Source organism: Carassius carassius, chromosome 27 (assembly GCF_963082965.1).
Source record: "Carassius carassius chromosome 27, fCarCar2.1, whole genome shotgun sequence".
Taxonomy (NCBI): Eukaryota; Metazoa; Chordata; class Actinopteri; order Cypriniformes; family Cyprinidae; genus Carassius; species Carassius carassius.
In genome coordinates, this window is record NC_081781.1 from 605,439 (window position 1) to 617,500 (window position 12,062).

Consider the following 12,062-nt stretch of genomic DNA (forward strand, 5'->3'; position numbering starts at 1 on the left):
TATTAAACATATTACAGCATGAATGCTGCATCTCTGTCTTAATGCAGATGAATAACAGTGTCACGGATGATTAGTCTGGCCTGGAGTTCAGAAAGCAGACCATAATCAAACGCTGCTTGAAAATGGATGCTTTGTCAAATTTGATGTGACTGATGAACACAGAAAAGCCTTGATTTAACCCTTTACAATGCATTCAAGACACTAGATGCATAAAAATGCCAAAAAGAAAAGAAAAGAGCATAGTCTTCAGTAAGGGAACAAAACTTTGCAAATGCTTTAAGACCTTTGAAATACAAATATTTATTTATTTTTTTAAAAGATGTTACAGTTTTCATGTTCTAATTATTTTGACCCAGGAAAGTATGGAGTCACATTAGTGTCAAAAATACTTTGTATAACATTGTCTATGGAGGTCCAATAGTGTCAAAAGATTTGTAAATTATATTTAGTTTTTTCTCCATATCTCACACACTTTTTTGGACAGAATTTTGTGGATGAGTGTGCTTATGTATGTCTATTGATGAAACACTGCAGCATGTAGTACACTTTTTAATCTGAAAGTAAAAGTAATGTTTATTATTTCAGAGTCATATTTATGTTGTTTTGATAGAAATAAATATGCAGATATAAATTTTTATTATTTTTTAGCATAAATTATAAATTGTAAGTAGTTAAATTCCATTCATTACAGTAATTCTGTTTAAATTTCATACATCTTTGAATCGAGTCCTTTTTGTGTGTGTGTTCAGGTGGCAAACTTACGAAAAGTAGCCAAGCCTTAAACTTCTCAGATTGAGGGAAACTAAAAATAAAAAATAATAATAATGAGTGTTTTTAATTAGACTTTGCTCATTTTAAATTAAATTAAACAATACATCAGAAATATTTAAGGACTTAGGTTAAGATCCGTTTTTTATCAAATGTATTGTTTTTAAATGAATTTGTATTTAAATTTAGACTTGTATTTATTTAAAAAAATTTAATGTATGTTATATTTTAATTATTCATTTTAAATTGAATAAACAAAAATGGCCTTTTAAGAACATATTTTTTTGTATTTAGATATATTTATAAATGCTTATTGCTGTGGTTTGTTTGATGCGAGCGGCTCATTTCATGACGTTTCATCACATCCTCAGCTGAGTTCCTCAGGAGATATTCCTTCATATTGTCTGTAGTTTCTCATGATCAGAGCTGAAGGTTTGTGTACCTGTCAGACTCATTAAAGCTGCTGATTGCCTCGTTTATAGTGTTCGCTCAGCATCTCTAACAGACTGAGCACTTCAGATCTCAAAATCTGTTAGAAAACTGTTCAAAAATCATCAAATAAATGCTTAGAAAAATAAGATTTTTTTTAAATGATGTTTAAATTTTAATTAAAATAGTGAAAATAATATGACAAATGCAAAAAAAGAATGTTAAAAAGTTAAATTTTTTAAACATTCTAAAAACTTTTTTATTCATCATGAATTTTGTTAAGAAAAGAAATGTTTGTATGTTAAAATAAATATAAAAATGTTTTACATGCATACATTACAATTAAATTAAAATAGTGAAAATATGAAAAAATACTGTTTTAAATGTTTATCTTGTTTATTATATATAATAATAAAAAAGTGCAAATGCTGCTTTTAATATTGCAAATAGTAAAAATACTGTCTATAATATTCAGTTAATTTAAATCAATGAATTTATATTAAATGCCATTAACATGTTCTCGTGTTTGTTTGTTTGTTTATTTATTTAGTAATCTATGAAAAATAATTCAAGTAGTGAAAATACTGAACACAGGGTTTATAATATTCACAGAGTTAAATATGTTTTCTTTATAAATAGTTGTTCAATACCTGTAGTTGAAAATATATATATAGAATAGAATTGTAAATATAAAATACATATATTGGAGTGTTTTACAACAAAATGTAATTTCAGTCTTTCTATTTCAAAAATACATGCTTCATTCAGTGTGTTTCTTGCTGTTTCTTTGTAATTATTTGTGAAATTTTCTAGCAATTTAGTAACTTTTTGTTAATATTCTTATAACGAGTATTAATATTTTTTCATAGTGATTTTTTTTTTTGGTGGAATGCATTGAATGAAATTAGGGTCACTTTGAAAAATGTTAATTATAATGATGAATAACTGTTATTAATTGAAGTGTGATGTGTTTACTGTTATTCAGCTGCTGATTTCTTTCTTTTCACAGCTCCCATCAATCCTCGTCTGAGTGAGTATTTATGCAGGACTCCTGTCTTTCTCTCTCTCTCTCTCTCTCTGAGCTGGCAAAGATCCTGAGGAGTGTAGTGTGTTCTCTGGTTTCTCCAGGATCTCACGCATTAGTTTAGAGTCACGGCGTCATGAGCGGGAAGCCTGTGTAAATGCTAATGGACATTTATACACAAACAGCATTTATTCTCAGTAAATCTCAGTTTCAGAGAATTGTCCCTTATGAGTGGTTCTGTGGTCTGGGTCACACATTTCATGAGGTTAACTTATTTGTGGCACAAGATCAGCATGCTTTAAATATAAGACCAAGAGTGTCTGCGAATCATTCTACCGGCAGCGCAGTGAATGCATGAGTGTGTGAGATGATGATGATGATGATGATGATGATCTATCTAAGCCTGATTCTGCTCGTTCTCAGGAGAGTTTCACTGCAGTTTTGAGGAGGATCCCGTCTGTATGTTCACTCAGGACAAGAACGATGACTTCGACTGGACGAGACACAGCGCAGCCACACGTGACACCAAATACACGCCCAACACGGGGCCCAGCGGGGACCGCAGCGGCTCCAAACAGGGTACGAGCCTCTGAGGCCTTCAGGACAGAATCAGTGTCTTCAGAAGCTGCTCTTCACAGCCATCTGAGTCTCTCTCACAGAGCAGCTCATCATGATTGATATTAATTATCTATATCAATTATTTTAGAAATATTTATTTACATTCAATATATGATAAACTGTCAATGTATTTATAGTACAGAATAAACCAGAAATATTGCATATTAAATATATTTAAAATTTTTCAGCACCAATTCTCCAGTCTTCAGTGTCACTTGCCAAAAATCATTAGGATATTGAATAAAGATCGTGTTCCATGAAGATATTTTGTTAGTTTCCTACCATTAATCTATCAGAAATTAATCTTTGATTAGTAATATGCATTGCTAAGAACTTCATTTGGACAACTGTTAAGATGATTTTCTCAATATTTAGATTTTTTTTGCTCCCTCAGATTCCAGAAGCGAATCATAAAAGTTCATCAAAGTTGTCCTGAGACACGAAAGTGTGTGTGTGTGTGTGTGTGTGTGTGTGTGTGTGTGTGTGTGTGTGTGTGTGTGTGTGTGTGTGTGTGTGTGTGTGTGTGTGTGTGTGTGTGTGTGTGTGTGTGTGTGTGTGTGTGTGTGTGTGTGTGTGTGTGTGTGTGTGTGTGTGTGTGTGTGTGTGTGTGTGTGTGTGTGTGTGTGTGTGTGTGTGTGTGTGTGTGTGTGTGTGTGTGTCTGTAGCTCAATTGGTAGAGCATTGCGCTATTAAGCGCAAGGTTGTGGGTTCAATTCCCCAGGAACACATGATAGGTAAAAATTGATAGGCTGAATGCACTGTAAATCGCTTTTATCCAAAGCATCCGCTAAATGCATTAATTTCATATATATATATATATATATATATATATATGTATATATGCATGTGTATATATTACTTGAGTTACAGTAGTTTCTATACTGTAAGTACTGTATGTGTCTCATTGTAGTGTTTTGTGTTGATCAGGTTTCTTCATGTACATCGAGACGTCCAGACCTCGTAAAGACGGCGACACAGCGCGTCTCCTGAGCCCCACGTTTAATGTGGCCCCCAGAAATCCCTACAGCATCACCAGCCCGCCGGTGTACTGCTTCAGCTTCTACTACCACATGTACGGCAAACACATCGGTAAGAGCCTCAGACTCCATCAACAGCTGGAGTTACTGAAGCCAAGTACTGCGGCCAAACTCATGCATCACATCATCACTTTTTGCATTATTGACCTCACTTTGACCCCTATAGTGGCTTAGTAAAACTTAGTATATATTATTGTAGTATTTATTAATAATTAACTAATTTCTTTATTAATTTATGTTTTTTAATAATTATATACTGTAACTATATATAATTAGATTATGTTCATTTTAGTTTTTTTATTCTATTTATCTTTTTTATTTTGATTTCAGTTTATTTTAGTTATTTCGTTTTAGAAATGTAAACTTGTTACTGAAATAATTTGATTATTATAATTATAATTATAATAATAATTGATAATTTAATGTTTTTTTTTATTTTTGTAATATTTGTCTTTCATTTTATTTCTGCTTTCAGATACTGAAAACCTTTTTGATAGTTTTCAGTAGTTTGTAGTTGCAGTAGTTTATTTTAGTTATAGAATGGTTTTCAAGGTTTTAAGAACTTTGTAATTCAATTTATGTAATTTAGTTTTATTAAACATTTCAGTTAGTTGTCAATGCAACATTACAAATTATCATTATTATTGTTTTTGTTATTGTTGTTTGTTTGTTTTGTTTCTTTTTTTCCATTTTGATTGTAGTGTGAGTTTTAGCAATTGTTGTATCTCAGACAAATATTGTCCTCCTAACAAACCAGACATCAATGGAGAGATGATTTATTCAGCTTTCAGATCATGCATACATCTCAATTTCGAAAAATTGACACTAAAGACTTATATGATCCAGGAGCACACACATGAGCACTTTGAATCTGCAAATGGTTGAATATACAGCTGTGACAAAAACTCTGCTCACAGCTGATTAATTGAACTCCCTTCAGTTTGCCTTGGGACTTCTTTCTGTCTATGTTTTGTTACGACCCCTTGGCTCAAGGAGTAGCAACATGAATGGAGAGTCCATACAACATAATCAAATTTGCTCAAATGTGTATTTTAATCAGAAAACAGACATAACTACATTAAAGTAAAAGACAAAAAAATAAAGATACAAAACACAACATCAAGCCTTGGAGCGTGAGAAAGTCCACATGACCACCAAACAGCAAGACCAGCAGAGACCAAGCCCAAATCTCCTTCTGCTCCGAGGGTGAGAAAGCCAGCATCTTATAAGCAGCATGGTTAATCAATCAATTTCCCACACCTGCGTCACAGCACTTAACCTAAAGACACAAGAAGTGTTACCCCAAGACACCTGCTGGACAAAATAAAATACTACCACCCCTTGGGTCGTCACAGTTTGTTTACTGGATTAAATCCCAGAACTCACAGCAAACACTCGCCATCACAGCGCTTCCATTAGCCGGGTTCCTCATGCTATCCAGAACCACCACAACACCTCATTCATCTCTAAACCAGATGTTTTATCCTCACGGAGCAGCTGCTGGAATATAATGAGAGAGGAGTCGATTTAAAACTCTATGGTTTCATCCTCTCTTCCTCCACCCTCTCAGTTTTCAGCTCTGGACACAAACTCTGCTGCTGACACTCTTTGCTCCACTCTAGCACCTTGCTTAGACAACCTTTGCTCCTTTTATCCAGACCAGCATGCACCACCCCATCTGATGTTCCCCGGGAACATCGCTCTACACTCAGGCATGCAGAGAGGAAATGGCATAAATAAAAGTTCTCTACTGACCTTAGTGTGTATCAGTCACTCCTCTTCTCCTTCTTTGTAAGTCTCTCCACTTCTAAAACGACATACTACCACAACAAAATTAACAACTGTTCTGACTCTCGCACGATCCGATCCCCACTCACCTCCTTCAGGCTATTTCTTCTTCAGTCATACCTTCACTTACTCACATTATCAACAACTCTCTTAAATCTGGTACATTTCCCTCAGCATTCAAGCAGGCTTAGTTAACCCTGCTGCTTAAGAAAACCTCTCTAAATCCAGCACTTTTAGAAAACGACATCCCTTCTTCCATTCATTGCAAAGACACTTGAGCAAGTTCCTTGCACAGAACAACCTCCTGGACAATAAACAATCTGGCTTCAAAAGTGGCCACTCAACTGAGACTGCCCTGCTCTCGGTTACTGAAGCCCTGCGACTAGCAAGAGCAGCTTCCAAATCCTCAGTACTCATCTTACTGGACCTGTCTGCTGCTTTTGACACTGTTAATGACCAGATTCTCCTGTCCACCCTCAGAAAGATAGGCATCTCAGGAACCGCACTCCTGTGGTTTAAGTCTTACCTCTCAGGTAGGTCCTCAGGGTGTCTTGGAGGGGTGAGGTTTTTGAGTCACAACTTTTTGCTACTGGGGTTCCTCAAGGTTCAGTGCTTGGACCACTTCTCTTCTCCATCTACATGACGTCATTAGGATCTGTCATTCAGAAGCATGGCTTTTCTTATCACTGCTATGCTGTTGACACTCAACTCTACTTCTCATTCCAACCAGATGACCCGATGGTAGCTGCTCGCATTTCATCCTGTCTGAGTGACATCTCTAGCTGGATGAATGACCATCACCTTCAGCTCAACCTTACTAAGACAGAACTCCTGGTGGTTCCAGCTAACCCATCGTTTCATCACAACTTCTCTATACAGCTGGGTTCATCAACCATAACTCCTTCCAGGACAGCCAGGAACTTTGAAGTTGTGATGGATCATCAGTTAAGCTTCACAGACCATATTTCTAGAACGATACCGGTCCTGAAGATTTGCCTTATACACCATTAGGAAGATTAGACCCTTCCTAATAGAGCAGACCACACAACTTCTTGTCCAAGCTCTTGTTCTCTCCAGACTGGACTATTGTAATGCTCTCTTGGTGGGCCTTCCTGCATGTACTTCTATCAAGCCTCTGCAACTGATCCAGGATGCAGCCAATAGCTGCTCGCATCAAATACAAGGCACTGATGTTTGCCTACAAGACAAACCACTGGCGCTGCACCAATATACTTAAACTCGCTAGTTTAGACCTACGCTCCCTCCAGTAGCTTGCGCTCTGCAAGTGAATGATGCCTTGTGGTGCCATCCCAAAGAGGCACAAAATCACTCTCATGGACCTTTTCCTGGACAGCTTCCAGCTGCTGGAATGACCTGTCTATCTCAATCTGAGCAGCTGAGTCTTTAGCCATTTAAAAAAGATAAATCTAAAGACACATCTTTTACACCATCACCTGACTTGCTTCTACTATGTAAGTCGCTTTAGATAAAAGTGTCTGCTAAATAACTAAATGTAAATGAAATCTTCAGATACAAACAGATAACGTGCAGTGTGGGTTTTGGATGTTTTCTTTTCACTAGTCTGAACTCTGGTTCATAATTCTTGTCTGATTTTGTTGACATATTAGAGTTAAATGTAGCCTACCACAAACAGGCAGAAATACATTTTCACATAAAATATTGTAATTATTAATTTTTTTTTTTTTTTTTTTTTTTTTTTTTTTACCATGTGAATGTATTAACAAACCCTTCAGTAAAAATCTTCAGAATATTAAGAGGAATCAAACTCTAAGTTTTGGTGTATGTAAGTGCTGCTGAAGTGGAGGAAATCTTTTTAAGATGTGTAGGAATTGACGATTAATTGTCTATTATTGCCTTCAGATTTTCACACATCTTTGCAAAGTACCCAAAGCAAGCATGAGTGTTAATTTACCATCCTACAGCTTTGACCAAGTAGAAACCAAGTACAATCGACTGATTTGCAATTTGACTTGCGCTCTTCAGCTCTTCTGTCGGATGACACTGAGGAGGTCAGTTGTTAAATGAATTGATCGTATTGTCCCGCAGGCACTCTGAATGCATTTGTGAAGCAGAAAGGTCAGTCGACTTCAGATGCCGGTCCAGTCTGGTCTCTCAGCGGGAACCAAGGGGACCGATGGAGACAAGCCAAAATTAGCATCCATCCTACTGCCTCCTTCCAGGTGAGCGAACTGCACAGGTAACACAGAGACATTCACATTCATTCAGTATCTATAAAGCATTTGTGCTAGGTTCAGGGTCAGTTTTGAAGGAAATTGTTATTTTTATTCATTAAAGACACAATAAATTTCTATATTTTCTACATTCTGTATTTTGAAAATAGCCTATTAGCACATCCTCTCATATCTTACAGAAGCTGATGTCGAATCCAGAAGAGACTCTTGAGACAAGCTTTATTTTGTATGTGCTCCATTTCCATCACACAGGTGATATTCGAGGGCATCCGTGGCCCCGGGATCGAGGGGGACATCGCCATCGATGATGTCACGCTTGAGGAGGGGGAGTGTCCGGACCCTCCGTCCAATCGTATGTATCGAGCATGCATTTCCATGGTAACCTGACCGTAATTGCATGTAGCACAATTTGGTCCAGGAGAGCTCAGTAATTACAGGAGAACAAACAGTGAGAAAGACGGAAATGAGGCCAGGTAATGGGCTGGAATTGACAAGAGTGGCAGTGAGAGCGAAACATCAGAGCAAACGAAAAACCTTCCTTCTGGAGCCGAACTACAGCTTTCCCCCTGAAGTGAAGCTATGAGTTAATCATTGTTATTAGGCATCAGGGTTTCCATTATTATCCAAAGCTGCGTGACTGTAAGAGACGTCTCGTATCGATCTCACCATGAGATGTGTTTGTGTCGTAAATACAAGCATCAAACGCTGCAGTAATAACATGCACTGGAGGATGATTATGTATCACAGAAATACAGTTCAGGCATTTATGAACAACCGTGTGTGTGTGAAAAACATTAGAGAGAGATGCTTGTAAATGCTGTTCACTGAGTCAACCAAGCATTAACTCTTTCCCCATCAGTGTTTTTTTTTTTTTTTTTTTTTTAGTTGCCAGTCACCGCCAGCAATTTTTTACATTACCAAAAAAAAATGCATAATATTTTGCTGCATGAATAACGTAAGTTTTTCATTCTGGTTCTTATGAGAGCAAATAAAATGTGAGTGTTAAATAAAATAATTTTATAGCGCACTTTAAAATACAATGCTAATATTTACATTAAAGTTTTTATATTTCTATGAATTTTCATACTTTTCAAACCTAAACTCAGCAAGCTTTAATTTTGGCGGGTTTTTGGGAAGTCAGATGGATGCTTTCACTTTGAATGGAAATCTTATACAGTTTATAAGAGTTAGTCGATCTAAAATGCTGATTGTGCATTAACAATAAATAAATGAGTGGCGCCTCCTACTGTATAACAGTGAAAACACAAAAAGCTGGAAAATTCCCTCAATGCCAGGTAAAGATTTAAAGGCACAGTTCACCCAAAAATGAAAACTCTGTCATTATTTACTCACTCTTATGTAACTCCAAACCTATACGAGTTTTAGATTTCTATTAAGCACAAAAGAAGATACTTTGGAGAATGTTGGTATTCAAACAGTTGATTTTAACCATTGAATTCTAGAGCAGTTTTTCCTAACGATGCAATTCAATGGCCACCGTCAACAGTATCCTAACAAACTAACATCCATTCAGATTTTGCAACTGCAGAGCAACTCCCACACACACATGACAGTCCCAGGCATCATGCTGGTTAGTTTTGATCTGGTTATCTGGTTAGTGCTAACCTCTTTCTCTGTGTTTCCTCCAGCGATCAGAGGAGCGGCAGCACACAGCGTCTCCAGTATATGGCCACTGAGGGTCACGCTCTTTTTTACCGTAATCATCGGTCAGAGGTGACGCTCCATGTGAGAAAAGACTCCTCAATATTTAATCACAAAAGATTCATGCTTTCGGATCGCGGAGGAGGCACAACATCGGAATGAAACAACAACAAACAGAAAAGTAATAACTAATGCTTAAAATAATAAATAAATGAACATTCTCTGCCGAGATGCACCAATGTGTGGAGTCAACCAAGGATTTGAACGTTGACCTCAAAAGCACAACGAATGCTTCGCAATCTGGATTTACCTGAAAGCAGTTTCGCGAATGAAGATTGAGTTTTACACGCCATTCCCCTTCTCTTTTTCCATCTTGAGATGTTCTTTTCTGGTGCTTTGGAGTACAATCAACAAAACATCTCATCTTCTGGTTGATCTTCTCTTGGTTTGTTCTGGGTTTGTTTTGGATCGGTGCTTTAATGCAAATAAAACAGAACCTCGTTTCACTTTATTCCCCGACTCCAGTAGCAGCCTGATTTCTCAACACTGTGCTCACGTTCTCAAGCGAAGAACCTTGCGTTTTTTTGGCATCCGTGACGGTGGAAAACTCAGTTCGTCGTCGTTCCCAGCACCAGTTGAGTGACATTAAAAAAAAGAAGTGCCTTCAGGTTAAAAGCCGATCCGTTAGCCTGGCCATCGACACCAAACGTCCATGTTTCTAACATCTCCGATGGGCTATTTTATACTCATTTCTATCGCCCCTCAAGTGCTGGAATGCGCGACTGCGAGCGTCACGTACGAACAATCGCGAACGCACGATGTTTGGCTGCTGGAGGACGATGTATGGACGAATATCACGCTTTCCATCCTCGGCTATCATGCCTCTGTCATTTACACACCGAACAATGTGCATTCTGAGAGAAAAAATACAAAATATTAATAATTGTAATAATATTTTATTACTCTATCCAGAATGTGTCTCAGCTTTTACAAACGAACTGTGAAAATCGGTGGCGGTATCTACCTGAGCGCTACTTTTTATTAAGGGTGTTGTAAAAAAAATGTGTTATGAAAATGTTTTGACAAGAAACTGTGTCTCGTTTCTTCTGATTTATGTTGAAATGTTCCGACTTTGCTGTCTTTATTTCTCGTCGTCTCCCTTGCATTGCTGAGAATATCAAAAACTGGCAGAAAAACACCGGTTTGGTAACTGTACAACTTGTATATGTAAAGAAGCTCTGTTCATTGAGATTTATATGAGATGTTTTATGTATGAGTCAAAGGAAGCACAACATTTAGGATTCAGTCATTTATAAACATCATATATGTGACGTCCTCCTACAAAACCAATGTCAAAATAAAGCGACACTGGAAGCTGACTCACTAAGAATTTGATTTAAAAAAAAGTTAAAATGGACATTGCATAGGCTGCTTTATAATAAATGTACACATAATGGTAATATTGCTCGTGCGTAGAGTTGAAAACAAAATAGGATTTAAATTATTTCGCCAGAATACAAAAACACCACAAGCTGATTAATGATATTCAAAAGTCATTTAAAGAAAAAGTTCACCCCAAAATAAAATGTGTTCATCCTCAGGTCTCCAAGATCTGTAGATGAGTTTGTAGAAATGTAGCATTGCATCAGTGTCTCATCAATGGATGTGAATGGGTGCCATCAGAATGAGAGGCAAACAGCTGATAAAAACATCACAATAATCCACAGCACTCCAGTCCATCAGTTAACATCTTTCCTCCAGTGAAAAAGTGCATCTCCTGTTGTCTCTCACATCAGAATCCAGCCACATATTTGTTTAAATGCTCCATGATCTGTGCAGATTTCTCTCCTGATTCAGACCAGAACACTTTTTCACTGGAGGAAGTGTTATTATGGATTATAGACTCTTTGTGTTTGAGTTAAAATCATCTTAATGCTGGATGTGTTTCATCTTTTGTCTTCTCCAGATGTTCACTGATGGACTGGAGTGCTGTGGATTATTGTGATGTTTTTATCAGACTCTCATTCTGACGGCACCCATTCACTGCAGAGCATCCATTGATGACACACTGATGCAATGCATTTCTCCACACCACACATTTTAGATAATGTTAATTTTTGAGTTAAAAGTGACTATGATGGTATTTGTGCGTCTCTGTAAAACCCATTAATAACAGTGACACACATGGCATTGGTTTTATTTTAGATGAATGATGGTGTGATGCAGCAGGTGTTTCCGGTGTTGTCACCTCAGTAGCCGTTTCATAATAGAAAGGTTTAATATTCTGCAATGCATTACTTTAGTGACAAATAACATGAGATTAAAAACGCCAGCCATGAAGTCCTGAACCATAATGCGCAATTTCCTTCCCTGTGCCCCAAAACCACCTTTAATTTGTGAATCAGCGGGAGGGTAATAACGAAGCATGATTATTCTCCTGGTTTTACTGCAGGACCTCATATATATGTGCTCCTGTGTAGCATAGTTTAAAACAGAGTCACTACATCATGTAAAAGATTCATT

The 12,062-nt window shown here is 37.1% G+C and overlaps 1 protein-coding gene across 4 annotated transcripts in view; it reads left to right on the forward strand.

Moving 5' to 3' along the window:
* LOC132106368 (MAM domain-containing glycosylphosphatidylinositol anchor protein 2-like) overlaps nt 1-10,932 on the forward strand; it is a 121,058-nt gene extending 110,126 nt beyond the window's left edge. For all 4 annotated transcript variants that reach the window (XM_059511983.1, XM_059511985.1, XM_059511984.1 and 1 more), the window contains exons 12-17: nt 2,207-2,227; nt 2,645-2,800; nt 3,767-3,928; nt 7,732-7,865; nt 8,130-8,229; nt 9,527-10,932. In XM_059511983.1, coding sequence (XP_059367966.1) covers nt 2,207-2,227; nt 2,645-2,800; nt 3,767-3,928; nt 7,732-7,865; nt 8,130-8,229; nt 9,527-9,615 — 662 coding nt within the window. In that variant the 3' untranslated portion in view covers nt 9,616-10,932. The remainder of the gene's footprint in view (nt 1-2,206; nt 2,228-2,644; nt 2,801-3,766; nt 3,929-7,731; nt 7,866-8,129; nt 8,230-9,526) is intronic.
* Nucleotides 10,933-12,062: the final 1,130 nt, after the last annotated feature.